Here is an 18,729-nt window from a genome sequence, read left to right as displayed (position 1 = left end):
AATCAACCTCATTAACTTGGAGGTGGTGAAGTGAATATTTCCAAAGTCAGAGGGGATAAAGTGTGAATATTCCCAACCTTAAGGAGGACGGGCAAAGTGTGATCAACCACATCATTTATTATGCCGTTTCAGAGGACCCGCAACAGCGGCTATCCGCTTACGTGACGTAGCAAAGGAGAGATAAAAGCCACCTGCCAGCAAGAAAGGAAGAAAGATACGACAAGGAAAAAAACAAAGATAAAAAGCCCTAAAATATAGAAGCAGGTTTGTCCAGTGGCCTATCATTTGCCAAAGAAGGAATGGCCTGCGAGTATAGCTTTCTTTTTTTTTTAAAAAAAAAAAAAGCCGTGCTTTTCATTCAACTTGGATCGGCAATAGCGGCATTGATAACATCCTTGGGGAAGTTTACCAAACAAACTTTACTTCCCTCAAGAGACGACGACATTTTAGACAACAAATGTGCAGGTATATTGTTTGATCTTTTCATATTAACAAAGCCAAATTCTGCTAGCATTGACCTGATGCAATGGATAATGTCACCGATCAAGAACAGGTCATGATCTGCACTGTTTATCTTCTGCACGATATTTAAAGCATCTCTTTCCAAATGGAAATGAGTGATGCCAAAGTCTCTAGCAAACAGAAGAAGACCACTGAGACAAGCTAAACCTATTTGGATTGTTATTTTTTAGAGTTTTCGTAGATTGTAACGATTTAATATACGTGAGTGAAAAATAATTGAAAAATGAGCTCAGGAATGGTGCAAAAAATTTTAGATGAAAAATGGCAATACAAACAAGGCATAAGCTCTCAACATGCTCTGCACTAAGGCTTCATTTGGATGGAGAGAAAAGGACAGAAAAGAAAGGATTCTGAGAGAAACCCGTACCGTTTCATTCATTTGGGAGTTCTAACATGGACAGAAGAGAAAAGAAAAGAACGGATAGGAGTCCCTCCAGCCGGTGAAAATTTTTCCGCCCAAAAGTGGGAAGAAAAGGACGGAAACAACTTGGGCTGCCAAAAGACATTTCTAATATGACAATTTTGTCCTTTAAAAGCTGAGACAAAAATTTATTATTCCCTTTATATCCTAAAATTCATTTGTAAAACCACCGTGCAAGGCTTTCTCAGCGCTTTACTTTCAATACTTGCAACTAGATTCACTTGGCTTTCTTCCGTTCAACACCCACAATTCAATACAAAAGGTATTTCTTCAACTCAATCTCTTCTTTCTTTCTTTCTTTGCTCAATCTTCTTTAGAGAATTATGAAAAAAGGATTTTTTTTTGTGTAGATTGTTATTGTTTATATTCTAAATTTTTTTGTTCATTTTCTTTCATAAAATTCTTGTCTGTGGGAAATCTTGATTTTTATATTATTGATTTGTGATTATATCTTGCATGGTTATGGTAAATGTAAGTTTCAGTGGTGATACATGAATTTGAAATTTAAATGCATACATTCTGTTTGTTTATTTGCCTGTGTAAGCTTCAAATTGTAAAATGATGAACACGGAGTGTTTGGCTGCATGTCAATATTTGTCAAAGTGTGGCCATGTAAACTTTTGTGTAATGTTTGTTAATTCTTCTGGACTAATTCTTTATGCTTGTCTAATGTTTGTTAATTTGAGGAAACTTTGCTAGTTCCAAAGCATCAACCATTTGCTCTGGCTAACATGCGCCTTTTAGTTCTCTACCTTACAAATAATTTGTCTAGTAAAATTGCTTCAACAACTATTGGAATGGATTTAAAGTGGAATTTTTCTCTTCTAAATGGAACTGGTTACCTTACAACTGCCGGACGTTCCAGCAAAATTGCTTGATGAATGTTTTAAGGCTCGATTTTGTTCTCCTTCAGTTTTATATGCAGGGAAGAAAATACTTTTGAAAATACTTTAACTGGTTACCTTATATGAGCATGTTATCATGTTCAAAATACTTTTGAAGATACAAGCTAGTTTTGGAAATTGAAGATGATTCCAATTACCCACTGGACATTTCATGTTTTGAAATTATGTAGATCATTGGATCCATATTTTTGCTTAGAAGTTGATAGAATTTCTTTTGTATCAAGAGTAAATGCTCATGTGGATTCGGAAATCTGAATGCTACAGGAAACCAAGTTGCATTCCATATAATCCTGGTTTATGTATATTTTGAGTTCACTTGGTTGCATTCCATTTTATTGAGTTCTCCTTATCTTGATAGTGACGCAGAGGCAGTTCGGCAAGATAATATATTGAAGCTTGAAGTTGCAGAGTTGAAGTCCAAATTTTGTGAGAGAACCCAAGCTCTCATCCATGGTGACCTTCATACAGGTCTATCATGGTTACTAGCAATTCTACTCAAGTTATAGATCCAGAATTTTCTTTCTGCGCGCCGATGGGATTTGATGTTGGAGCTCTTATTGGAAACTTAATCCTGGCTTATTTTGCACAAGATGAACATGCAAATGAGGGAAATGACAGAAAGGAATATAAGCTGTGGATATTGAAAACTATAGAAGAGACGTGGAATCTTTTTTATAAAAAGTTTACTGCTTTCTGGGATGAACACAAGGATGGCCCTGGTGAGGCATATCTGCCTGAAATTTTTAATAATGCAGAAATTCATCTGTTGGCAAAACAGAAATATATGGAAGATCTGTTCCATGACAGTCTTGGATTTGGTGCTGAAAAAATGACAAGGAGAATTGTTGGGGTGGCTCATGTTGAAGACTTCGAATCAATAGCTGAGCCAGAGAAACGTGCGAATTATGAACGGCAAGCTCTCACCTTTGCAAATTTGCTTCTGAAAGAAAGACGAAGCTTCAAGAGCATTGGTGAAGTTGTGTCCGCCGTTCAGCAGTCTAAATCATGAGAAACTCCTCAAATTTATGATTTTAAATATTGCAAGGATAATTGAGTTAAATTGTGATATACAGTAATAACTCCAAAGGACAAGCAGAATGTATTCAAGGGTAATAAGAGATTTCTTAAGTTTTGTGTCCCAAAAAAAAATTTAAAAAAAATAAAAATTGAAAGGGCAAATATGTAAAGTTGCACTCTCATAAAATCCTTTCTTTCCATATCTTTCCAACTCTCAAATAAGGGAAAGATGTTTCTTTTCTTTTCTTTCATTGAACTCCCAAACGAAATATGCATCTTTTCTCTTCTTTTCCTTTCTTTTCTAAGTTATCTTTTCTCTTCTCTTCTCTTCCTTCATCTACTCCCAAACTAAGCCTAAAACTTCAGGAATTCTCTTTGTCATTGCTGCTTCAATTTGACCAATTCTTTAAAGTTTAATCCCCACCTCCCCTCATTTTTTATGGAAACCAAGTAATAATATTGCACCTATTTTTAACTTTATAAAAATAAAAAAGGTAAATACTAATAATTGTTTTTAAAGTGAATTTTTGAAAGTGATTATTTTGTTTGTTTTCTTCATTATTAGAAAAAAGTAAAATTATAGCTTTCTTTAAAGTTTAATCCCATTTTCCTGTCATTCCTGATAGAAACCAACTAGCCCACTTCTAATTATTGCGCCTACTTTTAACTTTATAAAAATAAAAAAAAAAACACAAATAATTGTTTTAAAAGTGAATTTTTGTTATTTTTTTCAAATATTAGAAATAAGGAAAAAAAGAGAAAAGATGGCCTTATATGGGAGTTGGCATATTAGATGGGTTATAGGCCTACTAATAGTTTAGGAAAGCAAGATCTTTTTCTTTTTTTAATATTGCTACTTAGTATTAAATTTTAGGTGTACAACTTACCTGTACAATTTGTGAAAACTTTGAACTTGGAAAGTTGAAAGTACGCATGACACATTGAAAAAATGAATAAAAACAAAGTGAATAATTTCAAGGCTTATGTTAGAAAAACATCCCCTCCGATAGCTCAAAAAAAAATCTTGCTCAAAAAAAATCATCTCATATACACACAAGCTCTCATTCCAAAACTTTGAAAATAAGAAGTATATAAAGGAAATAAAATCAAAGAAGCAAAATGATAAATTTACAATAGTCTATGTCCCACAGAGCATCCAAGATTTTGTTTCCATTTTGTTTTGACACAAAAGTCGAGAAGTAGCTTTTTAGGTTATGATTATTGAATCCCATGGACTGAATTTACAACATCTCTCTCTATAGTACGCCACGGAAACAGTTATATCAATTTCAAAATCATCCATGGAAAAACTATAAAACAGTATTTTTTTTTGTTATCAAATTTTTTTAGTGTAAGATGTTGGTCGCGAACCCGGGATCTAGGGATGGTAACATTTCAGGTTTGAACTGGAACCAATCCAGAGGTTTTTTGAATCGAAACTGGAATCGGATTCTGGAAATCGGAATCTGAATCATAACTGTGAGCAAAGGTTCATGTTCGCTAAAATTTTGAACCAAAACCAAAACCGATGGTTTAAGATCTATTCAAACTGTTCAGAAAAACATTCACTACCTAAACCTATTTAGACATTATAGAGTTTAATATCAATAGTCAGTTTCTAATACCCATAGGTCCAAACCTCATCTAACAACCCATTATTCCATTCTATTAGTAAGTCTATATCTCATAACTAATCTAAATTTAAGACCAATCTAATTTAATTAATAATGAAATATTTTTTCATAAAATTTGTATCATTTTTTTTTCCTTGTACATGATAATATAATAATTTTTTTATATTCATTCTCATATTTTTTTAGAATTAATTTAACAAGTGTTTAAGCATAACTAAAATAACTGGAATCTAATCAGAAAAAATCAAAATCGTAACCGATATAAAATTAGAACTAAATCCGGACCAAAACCAGAGGTTCAAGAACTATAATTGTAACCACCGCTGTAAGGATCAGTTTAGGTTTTACCTTTTTAGTAAAATCGAAATCATTAGTTTTTAAATCAGAACTGATGATTCTAGAACCCATCCCTCTCGTCCTTTTTTTTTTTTTTTATCATTTGTTATCAAATAATTGCTTACGCATCATTAATCAAATGCTTATGCAAAGGGATGGCAACGAGGGATTGGGGAAGGGAGCCCACCCCGTCTTCCAACAACTTTCCCCGCTTTCACCCTGCCTCGTCACCTCGGGGTGTCCTGTTGTGCCTCACTTTTTATTTGACTTTGATATATATATATATATATATATATATACACACACACACACTCACAGCACTAATAATGAATTTAGGAATTATTGTTTTGAAATTTTAGCCAAAAAATTCAACGCGAAACAAAGTTTAAAATTTATTTTGATCTTGTAAATTTGTTTCTTTACATTTTTTTACCTAAAATCTAAATCCATTATTTCTTGTATATATAAACAAATGCCTTACACAAAAAAAAGGAGAAAAGAATAAACTACCATAACAACATTATCATTCAAGTACAACAAATTAACAAGAAAGATTAAATTATTTTATCACAAGATAATATCAAATTAATCATTTCATATCACATATATATATATATTCTATATTTTATATGGATAATATTAAATCATTGGCCAGGGTGTGTGGCGGGGAAATGGGACGAGGGTATCCTCTACCACTGCATTAAACTCAAAGTGAGGGAAGAAAATATCCTCTCATTACCATCCCTACTTACACATTATGAATTGTCCCGTACTCCTGGAAGTTTAAAGTAATTTAGCCCAAAGATTGTTGCCTTGTCCAGTATTCTTCTTTTTTTTTTTTGAGCTTTGTGCCTCCTTAAAATTACACTAGGTATCTACCGGTTTGACAACTCCATTTAGTTACCATATTACAGTGCCCTAAAGATTCTGATAAAAAATTCCAAAGATGAATTTGTATATTTTGAATAGAAGTGGCAAAATGGATATATGGTTGATAAATGGTTTTAGTTAAATGGATAGTGGATCAAATTGATCCAATCCAATTAAAACCATTTAATAAATGGATCTAAATGGATGTCATTTAAATGGATAGTGTAAACCATGATCCATCCATTTATCCATTTACTCTCCCAAATCCTAAATTTAAGATCCAAATGTTTTTTTTCCAAAAAATACAGATCCCCAAAGTTCTATCTTTAAATCACCTAAAACCTTTTGGTAATAACAAATGCTTGTACCACTACTCTATTTCAGTTCTTCATAAAATTAGTTTAGTTCCAAGAAAATTTAATTGCTGTGGTCAATTTAACCTTTCGTCATTACTTTAAGTATCATTTTGTAAAGTAATGAACAATTAAGAACTTGGCTACATTTTTATAACTTTTGAATGAATTGAATACGGCTTTACAGTGAAAAGAAGTTTACGTTTCCAATATTTTGCACTCCTGTTCAAGAGTGATGTCTTGAATAAAAGTGGAGTTCTAATAAGAAATCTTTTTATGTTATTTGACAAGCAAAATATTTTCATCATATGTGCACGTAGTACCTAAAGATGTATGAAACTCCTTATTATACCATTGATATACAAGCTACCTTATATTACTTAATAAATTAGGTGTCTTTTTTTTTTGGATAGTTGGGTTAGGTGATAAGGGGAGAGGGATTGCAAGTATGAGGATTTGGAAAAAAAAAGGGTGTCATTTACATATCTTAACCAATGTTGCGGGAACACTCGTTAGAAATTTTTTTTTATAAATAAAAGAATTAAAAAAAATAAAAATTATTTTGACACTGCATGATGCATTCTCGCTTTTTCTTTACTTAAGAATATAAATGTTTGCAATCATTACTACATGAGGGTTTAATTAAAAAAAAAACAAGAGTAGAGACTAAAATATAATTTTGAAAAGGATGGAAGAAATCTAGGAACTAGAAGCAAATAAAATGCAATTAATGTTATTGGCAACTTGGCATGTGAGGAGGTTATGAAGGAAAGAATAGGTGGTCCCCACAAAATTAATTTGGCATATGAGGAAGTTATGAAGAAAAGAATAGATGGTCTCACAAGATTTTATCTCATATTTTTATAAATGTGTTTTCTATTTTTTAAGTTAAATGGATGTATATGGATATAGGCCTGTCAACTGGTCGGGTCTAGACCCGGATCCGTGAAATTATTGCGGGTATGGGTAGGGATTTAATTCCGTTTCCCGGATCCGGATCCGGATCCGTTTTGCCAAACAAAAAAACGGGTCGGATACGGAATATAGTATTCCGACCCGTATTAGACCCGGATCCGGATATAAATGAATTAATAATTTAAAATATATATATTTATCAATATAATTTGATTAGGGTGATGTATTTTAATAAAGTTAATTTGATTTCTTTTCTTATTTGATTTTTTCTTTGCATTAGTTAGAAATTAGTTTACAAATATATTTTTTTCTCATTTTTATTAGAAATTATAAATTTTGGTAAATTTGTTCGGGTAGACCCGGATCCGGATCCGGAACATAGAATAAAAGACCCGTCGGGTAAACGGGTCGGATCCGGATCTGGCATAGTAATTCGGGTCCGGGTCCGGAATAATGAATTCCGGCCCGGACCCGGCCCGTTGACAGCCCTATATGGATAAGATGGATAATCCATTTAAATCCACCAACATAATTGGATTTAAATGGTTATCCATTTAAAACCATTAAATTTATATGGATCATCCAAATCCATTTAAGGTTGGTTTATATGGATGGATTGGTGGATATGAATCCATTTTGCCACTTCTAATTTTGAATTACTTACCTTTTGATAAAAATGCTCCAAAAAATAACCTTTGGATAAAAAGAATGATTTCACTAATAAAATCTGTATTTATAAACTGATATAAATGAATACAGGATGGGAAAAGTTTGGTACCGCAAATACAAGTAACCAACCAACTACTTCTAAAATAGTTGGTCGACAAAAGAGTTTTAAATCTGTACTTAAATGTAGGTTAAGAAATCAAATCTCCTTGCTTATATTCTAAAAATTCAGACTTTTCTAGAAGTGTCGCCCGTCTGAGCTAGTGGTAGTTCAATCCCTTTCGAATTTTCCTTGGGTCTTTTCAAATCCTCCTTCCCCTAATATAGAATAAGTGTAGATCTATCATGTCCAAAAAAAAATACAAGTAACCGTTGCCGATTTATGGTCCTCTAAGAGCAATATAAAGCTGATGAAAAGATTTTACTTTTGCGCTAAAGAATGTAAAGTATTTCATACAGATAACATGTTTGGCAGCGGAATGTTGGCGAAGGGATTAGTGGTTTTCCTTCCGAACCAAAAAAAAAAAAAAAACAAAGGAAAAAAAAGAGAGAAGAAAAAGAGGTGGTTTGCTGAGAAGGAAACCAACCAATTGGGGCAACCGTCTACTACATAAATTCAGGCAACAAAACGTTGAGTAACTAACGAGTTTTATACTAGTTTTTACAAACATGTTGTGAAAAAAATATTAAACATGTTTTTCAATCAACTTTGTCATGTCACATGAGACAGATTATTTGCTATAGTAATTTCCATAAAAAAAACTCCAAAAAACAACCATCTAAACAGTGCATAATATATATTTTGTTTGTTGTTGTATTCCCAATGATGAAAAGTCTATGCCAAAAGAAGATGCAAAAAAATTCAAAATTGATCTTTATATTGAATAAAACTATTTCTGGAAAAGCATTGATAAAAAAAAAAGATTAACTAAAATGTTTAGGGTTGAAAAAAGGGAAAATGGCCATTTTGGTCCTTCATCTTTTGAGTTTTGGTCAAATTAGGCCCTTATCTATCATAATGACCATTTTAATCCCTTGTTTTTACAAAAGAAGGCCAATTTAGGACCTCTAATGGAAAATAAAAAATTTTAACGAATTAGTCACGTATGCAACATCGGCATGTGCACCATTAGAAATAATGGTTTTGGTTCATTATCTTTAGGATTGTGTCTAATTTTGTTCCTCATATCCATTAGTATTTTCTAATTTCTCATTAAAAGTCTTATATTGATTTTATTTTGTGAAAGTGAGAGTTCCAATTACTGAAAGAACAAAATCTTGAAGATGATGTATCAAAATATTCATTTTTAGCGGTTCACTTGCCTTGCACTTAACTAATTCAAGATCCTAGATTTATAGATTTTTAATTTTCCATTTGAGATCCTAGATTGGCTAAATTTTTATTTTCCTTAGCAGGTCTAGATGCATGAAAGTTTATGTTGAGGGTATCGTAGAATAAAAATCGTGTCAGCAGATTTATATTGGAGAATATTATAGAACAAAATCTGTGTCAACAAATTACTAAATTTATTTGTTTGTATTTATTTCTAAAAGTTAAAAAAAAAACTGTTATTCTTTTACACGTACATATTGCAAGTGGGCTCAGAAGCCCCCAAATATGAAATTCATTTAGTTTCTTTAGCCAAAAAAATAACAAAGATTTGACTAAGACATGTAGAAGCCCAACCAAACAGGTTGGACCTCTCCAAAAATTGGCGTATGCTACTTTTTGCAGCGAGCACACGGTATTCTTTAGTAAAAGGCGAAAGAATAGTTCGCTCTGTGCCCACTGCGTAGCTGCGTGGCTTTTGCAAGGCGTCGTGGGGGCCCTTATAAAGCATTTCTTCGGGGCCATGACAGTTGAGCTAGCCGATGTGGGACTTGACTCATCTATTCTACTCTATCCCATCCAACTAAAACGAAGGAAATGAAAATTAGCTATGTTACATGGCATTTTCATCAGGGTTTCTTAGCCTTCTAGAACTTTAATTATATATGCTCCATCCTAGTCTTACGAATTTAGGTTTTTTTGATATCTAGAGAGTGAGGCTTGGATTGGGATCTGTAAGTAGTTCAATTCGTGAATAGCACCTCACAAGTTTCGTTTCAAATAAGTTTGTCCCTAAATGTAAATGAGTTGAAATAAGGTGTAAATGAGTTATAAGTAGGATATTAAAAAACTTTTTAAAATGATCATATATCCTGAAATGGAATAAAATGAAACTTGTGAGACCCGGATCCGTTCAATTCACAGTAAATTATATGCCCTAGAGGAGATTTTGTGGTCAAGACTGAGAATCAATCCCTTAGATAATTAAGGTGCCTTTTGCTCCATTTTCTACTGTGCATTGCAAATGTAATTCTGTGTATAACTCTGCTCAGAGATTTCTTTACTAACTTGGTGCAGTTTTTCTTTATTTTGGAGGTCTAAGATGAAGTGCAGTTGAAATGTACTAGAAAATCGTTCTAAATTGTCATGATTGCTCAATAGAGTCAAGAAGACAAATTCAAAAATTTAATTGAGGGCCAGTTCAATTGTGTAATCGGTTTTTTTCATCATGATTTCTTGGCTAATTCCAGAATGCACGATAGACAATAAATTCAAGGAAAACTTCTAAATTTTACTATTCTTGATGCTAGAGCAGAACTGCCTTTTGTTTTAAAGGCAGCAAGTACACATGAACCTGCATTACTCCTAACATACTGGATCTTTCATTTTCTCATAGACAATTAGGAATTGCTTGCTGGGAGTAACATGAATTTCCAGTTTTTTTACATCAATTCTGGTCAGTTTCCTGGTTTTGTAATTGCTACCTTTCTCTTTCTGTAAATGCAAATATTAGCCAAAACTGTAGCAACATTCAAATTTGAACGTATTGAAGCTCTTGTATTCTTTGGCAAGGTTTTGCAATGAAGCAAATAGAGCCAGCTCGAAGCCTCTTCGCAATTAAAAATATGTACAAGGGTTCACTCTTATTTGTGAAATCCAAAAAAAAAAAATTGAAAAAAAAATCCTCCAAAACTATCTTCAAATAGCCAAGCATTTATTTTCACAAAGATTTGATGGTCAAAATAAAGGTCCTGCAAACCAAACCAAACCATAAGAAGGCATCTCAATTTAAATGTGGGATTTCCTCAAGAAACACAAGGAGACATTTGTTTCATGGTTCAATAATAGAGTGGCCTTTGATTGAGAACACAAAAATTACTTCAGCTGCCAAAGCTTCAATTGCGACGCCCAACAGTTATTTCAGAAGACAAAGAAGATGAGGGATGAGGCGGTGACAGCGCCAGTTCACTCTTGTACTTACTGAGTTTTGTTTTATTAATTTTATTTGACTAAATCAGATTATTTGCTTAATACATTTTTATCTATTTTATAATAATGTTAGATATCTTTTAACTTTAACCCATAAAAAATTTCAAATTCTCTCTAAATGTACAAAATTTATGTTGCATTCTAAGATATTATTTAATTTTTAACCATCAATATGTAATTCTTATAGGACTTATACCCCACGCCTCAGGGAATTTATCACACACAGAAATACAGAAAATCCATTTGGTCTTAGTTAGAAATCATAATCTTTTTGCCATAGCTTTCATACAACTTTTGCCATTTATGCAAAGAGATTTTATTTAGTAGCTGCTTTTTTTAAGGTTAAATGTCTAGTAGTAATTCTAGTGCACGAGTTCGAGAGCTAGATGATTATGGTACCTACAATAACTATTTCAACAACCATTTAAATTTTGTTGATGCTTATCAATTTAATAAGTTGGAAATAATTAGTATAATGGCACTTAAAAAAGGTTTTATATTTAGAATTTCAATTTATATTTTTAATCCAAATATTATATTACTTGTTTAAAATGTCTTAACATTAACTGTAACATTTTTCTCAGGAAATCAATAATGAAATAGTGAAGCTACTTCTATTTCTATCAACTCACTAGTCTAATATGTAATTGGATTTTTTTAGCAACTAATTCTTAGACTTAGGCCCGTTTGATAATTCCATGCAGTATTTAAACTTAATAGATTTAGATCTTAACATAGTTAGACGCATTTGATAATAAAAAATTGGGCATCTAAATTAATTAAATGGCACTGAATTTTCTAAGCAAAACTTGCTCCCAAAATTAAGTGATAAACTGCTCACTTATCACTTAATGTGATATAAATTCAAATATATCAAATTTAGTACTTAACAATTCAATAATTTAATAAATTTAAATTTCATATTTCAGAATTTAGATTGCACTTTTATCAAACACACCCTTAAAAGTGTATTTTATGCAACTATGATCTAGTTTGCAGTGCATTGATGTGGAATAGTTTAACTCAGGTTGGTACAAAGTAATGGTGTTATTCTAATTTTCCATTCTGATTTTTTTTGCATGGTTCTCCATATTTTCATATGAATTTTCACGATATTTAGAGCACTACATGTACAAAATACGTGTCTTACTACAACTGCAATCATTATATCGCGACCAACTACATTCATTTCAATTTTATCCCTTCAATTTTTTAAAAAGCTATAGAATAACCTATAAAAAATTTAGTGTTTTTACTGTTGCCCCACTTTTGCGTCTTCCCCCTCAAATTTTCAAAATATTCTAACTAATCCCATAATTGCCTTGGAATATGTTCAAATTTTTTACAGTTGTCCTCACCATTTCCCAATTGAAGCTCAAAATAAAACATTATGCTATTTTTATTTCTTTCTAATAAATCCTATTTACATAAATCTAAGCTCGACTTATAAATCTAAGCTTGACTATATATGTACACGTTATATGCCTATTATACATTAGAATATACCTTATAGTTTTGTGCATAATATTAACAACTTTACAATTTAATACCATTAGACGACCTAGAAACTATTGTACATACTAAATGAGAAGCTATAGTTAATCTTTTGATTTTATTTTTGGAATATTGAACAAACTAGTTCATATATGTTAAACTAATTATAGTAAACACTTGTGCCAAAAACCCCCAAACTAGTTCGTGTTTTGAGTTTAATCTAAATTTATTGCATCTCTAAACAAAGATCTTGGTTCTACAACTGATCAGGACTGATGTGGAACAATGACAATCATGAAGAAATTTTCTTGTGTATTGCTAGAAACCACTTGGGCCAAAAGTATTAACAGTAAAATAGAAAAATTTAGTCTGGGAATTAAAATGGGAAAAAAAAGAAGACAAAGTGCCTAGAGTGAAAAGTAGGGGATCGGAGAGAGGAAATCTTGAAGAATAGACGAGAGAGGAAAAGAAGAAAGCAATCAAAGGCACTTGGTGGACTACAACAACAAAAACATTAAACAAGAACTAGAAGAAAGAGAGAGGTAGAAATAACTTACAACTGTTAATGGTTGATTCTGGTAAATCATGGTCAGTATCATACTTCTTTTAGTTCATTCTTGTAGTAAAGACAATACTCAGCTTCTTCACCATTTTCTTTGTCAAGTTAAAGGTGGAATTTTCTTCAAAGAGTTTTTCCATTCACTAATTTTTTTTTCCCAAATTTTTTTCTAAAAAGGGAGATGTGAGATATAAAAAGCGGGAAGGGAGAATGAGAAAGGAAAATTGAAATCCATCACCTATAAATCATAAAATTTCAATCTTAGCTACTAGACCGAGTTCTTTTCCGCACTTACTCTATTTATTTCCATTCTCCCTGAATCTTAAGTCTACAAAAAAATACGTATTCTATTGCCAGTCATCATTTGTGATTGTTGAATAATGCTTCTGGCATTCATATTGAAAGAATTGAAATAGTAGTCAAGTGCTGCTCAAAATTTAAAGAGTAAAATGAGATAGGCTTCATACTTTAAGAAGTGAAGTGTTTAAATTGAAGTTCAAAGACTACAGTAAAATTGTATCTATAATTAGAGGATCCAAAGTGCAAATGATCATTAATAGAAGAGCATCTATAATTGAACCAATTCACAACAATAAAAATTATATTACTCAGTCGTACGAGTGAAATCAAGTTGGATGAAAAGTTATTCATTTATTCTTCAAAGTTAAATTTTTGCTCAACATTTTAAGCTCTCAAATCGAATTTTCAGGAGAATTTGACTAGAATTCAAGAGTAAATCTAGACACTAAACTTCACCATTTTTTATTGATCATCTATTTCTAGCTAGCATGTAATATAATGTCCTATAAATTGAACGAACTATCCCCAAATTTTACTTTTTGGCCGGTATTTAGTTATTCTTTATAAACAACTTGCCATAATGGATGGTCGACTTAGCACACACTAGATTTCACTTCGTATCCTCAATTTCGTCCTATTTTGCCTCTAATTGCTCTTCAAAATTTTCCATCATTTGGAGCTATTATCCTCCACTATCATTTTCCCATATTCATTGTCTTCTGTCAATCTCTTCTCAATTTATCTTTGTCGTAAGTTATTGTCAAAGAATGAATTTTCCCGGCGTGGCGTTTCAATCACTAAGTAACAATCAGAAAAAGACAAGCTATGCAGGATTTTTTTTTATTTGGTAAATAAAAGTTTAGGATGAGTTCAGTTCCAATCACCACTATGGATTAGGATATGCCCTGGATTCATAGGTATCTTATAGAGATTCTTACAAATCACCGATCAACACAGCGCAGCAAAGTACGTCCTTTTATGAGGAGGTGATATGTTTTTACTAATTGAGTCAAATTACGTAATTTAGTAACTGACTTATTAAGGATTCCAACATGCGCCAGTTTTATATATATGTCCTAATCCAGGGATGTTCCAATTGTACGCTCCGTGCGAAACTCCTGTATTGTACTAAGCCAAGTCAAAACCCAGCTGATTTGAATAGGGCGGCCATGCATTGATAATTTGATATTTCAAGCTTGTCCTATTCCCTTCTTCTGAGCATTAAAGTGGTAGTATCTATAAATCCTGTCAAGTAAAAGAACTTCAGAAAGAAAAAAGAGATAGAGAGCCACTACTTGCAGCTAGCTATCTAATGGACGATCCCAAGAAGTTAGAAGAAGGGTATGGTGACATTAAACAACTACAAGTTGCTAAGGAAGAAGACATGACTAAAAGCTTTCATGCTTACAAAGATGCAGATGCTGGTGAGACGGACCAGAAGAGCATGATAAAGGATCAGTCGATGGAGAAGAAGGTGTAGGAGGAAACTCATGAGCGAATGGCTGTGATAGCTAAGCCAAAAAGCAAGAGGGTTGCATCCTTGGATGCCTTCAGAGGCCTCACTATTGTGGTAAGTATTTTTCTTGTTTAAATTGATACTGAATAGGAGTATTACTTGTAAATTGATGTATGTACTGCATGGAGTGCAGGTGATGATTTTAGTGGATAATGTTGGAGGAGTATATCCACGCATTGATCATTCTCCCTGGGATGGATGCACATTAGCCGATTTTGTACTTCCTTTTTTTCTCTTCATTGTTGGAGTTGCGATCGCCCTTGCCCTCAAGGTACTTATATAATTCGTGTGCTTGGATAGAAGATTATTAAAAAAAATTTCTGCAATAATACTATAATTAATATGATGTCTATGAGATAAAATAATTATTAAAATGATAAAAAAATGATTGACAAGTGTGTATTTATGATGTCATAAAAAAATTACAAATAAAAAGCCAGTTTCCTTTATTGGGTTTATCTTTTCATTCTCTTAATTAAACTATGTTAAGGCTGTGTTCACTATCCTACATTTTCTTATTGAAGCAAATTGATAATAAATAATGGCATAAGATAGTACTCTTAGCTAATTTCCTTACCAGTTGAGCTATATCTTGAGATAAATCAAAGCCACTCAAAAATTAGTTATTAGATGAAATGAGGATTCCATTAGGGAAAGTGAATAGTGATTTCTTTTTTGGTGCTAATTGACAGAGCATAGAGTAATACTTAGGCCCAAATTTCATCAAACTTGAAATGCAAACTCAAGTGACTTTCAGACATCTCAGGCTATTGAGACCCAAATAAAAAGTTCACCACTTGAGCCCTACTCAAAAAAAAAAAAAAAGATACAAATGGAAAGGGCGAAAAAAAGAAACTATGCAACTTATTGTTTCTTAATAAACCAGGGAGGGAAGGGGGAGGACGAAGAGAGATTTGTACCCAAACCTTTGATTCTAGATGGATTTAACTTTAACTACTAAACCAAAACTTCCTTTGCCAAGAAACTGCACACCTTACAATATGCAAAAAGATATGAACATTTACTGCAATGGGTAGAATTCAGATATATACAGGAATGATATTGTTATATACACCTAAATCTTAACATTGTAGAGGGTTCCAGAGGTCAATGCTGCAATTAGAAAGATAATCTTGAGGACACCAAAGCTTTTCCTATGGAGACTTCTGCTTCAAGGTATACTCCAAACTCTTGCATTATAACGATTGATGAGTCAGCCTAAAAGAGAAGGGATTTGGGGCTTTTAATGTTAACTCAGACTAATAATACAACAGTCTACAACTCCAGAAAAACTAATACGTTTAAACTACAAAAAGACACTCTCATGGACCTGATAAACTGACTTATGGGGTTGATATAAAGTCTATTCGATGGTGTTGCATCTTGCAGTTAATTCTAATATCCATTTTTCCTTTTTTCTTTCTTTTTTTTTTTTTTTACAAAATATTGATTAGATCATTAGTAGACTACGCATGATTGATTTGAACTTTGTCAGTAGACATATCTAAGATATCCCCAAATCTTATGTACATATGTAAACAGAGAATAGCCTTAGTGTACTTAGTGGTTGCTCTAATCGAGACCTTCACCACCAAGGTAAGGCCAACTACAGTTAGCCCTGATTTTTTCATTATATTCGTGGCATACAAATGGCAATGGTGAGTTGAACAATCTTCTACTTGGCTAGTTTCATCAGCTCTTTTCAATTGAGTCAAGAATGTTAATTACAACTACTCATCTTAATTTTTCAGGCTTGGAGGATTTGTTTCATTCTTGATATACATGATCATTGTATTCACTCTTTATTTCCCCGACTGGAGCTTTGTCGCGCTTAATTCGCAAGGTGCTGCTGAAAGATACACTGTATGAATTGGAGTAAACCAACTTTCCAAGAAAATTTTAGTACTAATAGCACAAGTTATTTGACCTATCAATTAGGTGAAATGTCATAGTATTACTAGCTGATTTACTTAATTTCAAAGGTAAAATATGGGATGAGAGGACATTTTGGACAAGCATTGAACGCAGTTGGATATTTGGATACACAAGTTTGGGGTATCAATCATTTTTATTCAGAACCCATTTGGAAACGTTTAAGGGTACATAATTTGGATATCTAACATTATTGGTTCTTGTTCATCATGAAGTTCTCGAGTTATTATTAGTTAGCAATCAATCTCTTTTTCAAACCAAAATGTAGGCTTGCACATATAGTTCCCCTAATTATGGTTCTCTCCGTGAAGACTCGCCAACTTGGTGCCTTGGTCCATTTGAACCTGAAGGCTTGTTAAGCTTTGACAGGATAGATTTACTCCCGAGACATTAAACTAGTACTACTTCTTTCAATAAGACAATTTTGATGAGATTAATGGCTTCTACATTGGTGGTTTTCTTTTAGTTCAATTTCAGCTATTCTCTCGGGCACAATTGGCATACATTATGGGCACATCTTGATTCATTTTAAGGTTATGATCATTTTCTCACCTCTTTAGCTTAAGTTAGTTAGATGGTGATGAGAAAGGACTAAAAGATTCAGCACATTCTAATGCAAGATCATGCTGACAGGCTCAAGCATTGGGTATCAAGGGGACTTGGTTTAATCATCCTAGCCATTCTTCTTCATTTCACAGATGGTAATTAAGCATCATGAGTCTACCTTAACAAGACTCTTCATTGAGCAAATGACTCTAACAAAAAATACTAACATCTCCTATTTCAATTCTATTTGCAGCTATTCCTATGAATAAGCAGTTATACAGCTTCAGTTACATGTGTATGACAGCAGGTGAAGCTGGAATTGTGTTCAGTGGCTTGTACATACTGATAAAGCAATTTGATTTTCCCATTTTGAGTATATTTTTCGAATAAAAACAAACTAGAGGAGCCCAATGAAAATGTCTGATTTTTTCCTTTGGCTGAATTAACAGATTGATGTTTGGGGAGTGAGGAAGCCATTCTTGTTCCTTGAGAGGATAGGAATGAATGCAATGCTGGTGTTTGTGATGGTAGCACGAGGTATCTTTGCAGCCTTCATAAATGGATGCTATTACGAAGATCCTAAAAACAACCTAGTGAGTACCACTTACATCATTTTCTTCGAATCAGTACTGAGAAATAATATAACCTGGAAAGATGTCGTTGTATAATGGATTCTAATTTGATGAAAATACTGAAATTTGCAGGTGAACTGGATTCTAAACGTGTCTTCATTGACGTATGGAAATTGGAAAGAGTAGGAACTCTTTTGTATGTGATTCTCGCTGAAATTGTCTTTTGGGCTATGGTTGCTAGTGTCTTGCACAAATTGTGCATTTACTAGAAGCTATGATTGAGGATCAAAATTTTTTAAATGGTACATTTAGAAATTATAGCATTAATCAGCTGTATATGATGAATTACCCGCCTGACATTCATCTATTTTGTATATGGTCTGGTAATTGAACATGTAAATCTACTGTTTGATTATTTTATCCAATTAAATTCTGACATAATCATATTAGCATTGCAAGGAAATAGAGTCTCGGTTTGGTAAATGATTACTTGATATTGATCTTGTGGCACTCACTGCTCAACCAAATTATATGGGAAGACCTTATTGGTAAGCTGTTTGAAATGTTTTCAAGCTCTGAGGTTTTTCTTTTCTCTTGCAAATCAAACTCATAGCTCCACTAAAAATGGTGAGAAATTTGATGGCAAACTAAATAGCATGTCAACATCGTGTGAGGAAAAATTCCATGGGAATTGAAATAGAAAGCAGTAGCTTATAAATAAGGTTGATGAATGTAACACAAGCGAGTAGGAGAAAAATGATGAACTCTTAACGCATGAAAACATTGTTCTTAAGGTTTTAATTGTCTCCATTATATTCAATAGTTAACTTCTGCGTAGTGACAATTTACTTC

General features: G+C 32.7%; 1 protein-coding gene, 1 non-coding gene and 1 pseudogene across 2 annotated transcripts; 2 read left to right on the top strand and 1 right to left on the bottom strand.

Moving 5' to 3' along the window:
• The first annotated feature begins 1,674 nt into the window (after nucleotides 1-1,674).
• On the top strand, nucleotides 1,675-2,976 carry LOC113737192 (methylthioribose kinase-like; annotated as a pseudogene).
• Nucleotides 2,977-9,319: 6,343 nt separating this feature from the next.
• On the bottom strand, nucleotides 9,320-9,438 carry LOC113738314 (U5 spliceosomal RNA). Its single transcript, XR_003460100.1, has one exon. It is a non-coding gene; the product is annotated as a U5 spliceosomal RNA (small nuclear RNA).
• Nucleotides 9,439-14,809: 5,371 nt separating this feature from the next.
• On the top strand, nucleotides 14,810-18,155 carry LOC113737601 (uncharacterized). The gene is given in 14 exon segments (XM_072083863.1): nucleotides 14,810-14,881; nucleotides 14,961-15,098; nucleotides 15,922-16,004; nucleotides 16,141-16,215; nucleotides 16,372-16,485; nucleotides 16,579-16,690; nucleotides 16,810-16,926; nucleotides 17,028-17,117; nucleotides 17,224-17,292; nucleotides 17,364-17,460; nucleotides 17,559-17,649; nucleotides 17,754-17,898; nucleotides 18,010-18,019; nucleotides 18,022-18,155. Coding segments are annotated over 14 exon segments (1,347 nt in total).
• The last annotated feature ends 574 nt before the right edge of the window (nucleotides 18,156-18,729 follow it).

The sequence above is a fragment of the Coffea arabica genome, chromosome 3e, assembly GCF_036785885.1.
Source record: "Coffea arabica cultivar ET-39 chromosome 3e, Coffea Arabica ET-39 HiFi, whole genome shotgun sequence".
NCBI lineage: Eukaryota > Viridiplantae > Streptophyta > Magnoliopsida > Gentianales > Rubiaceae > Coffea > Coffea arabica.
The sequence above is the reverse complement of the archived record's forward strand: the minus strand, read 5'-3'. Positions and strand labels throughout refer to the sequence as shown.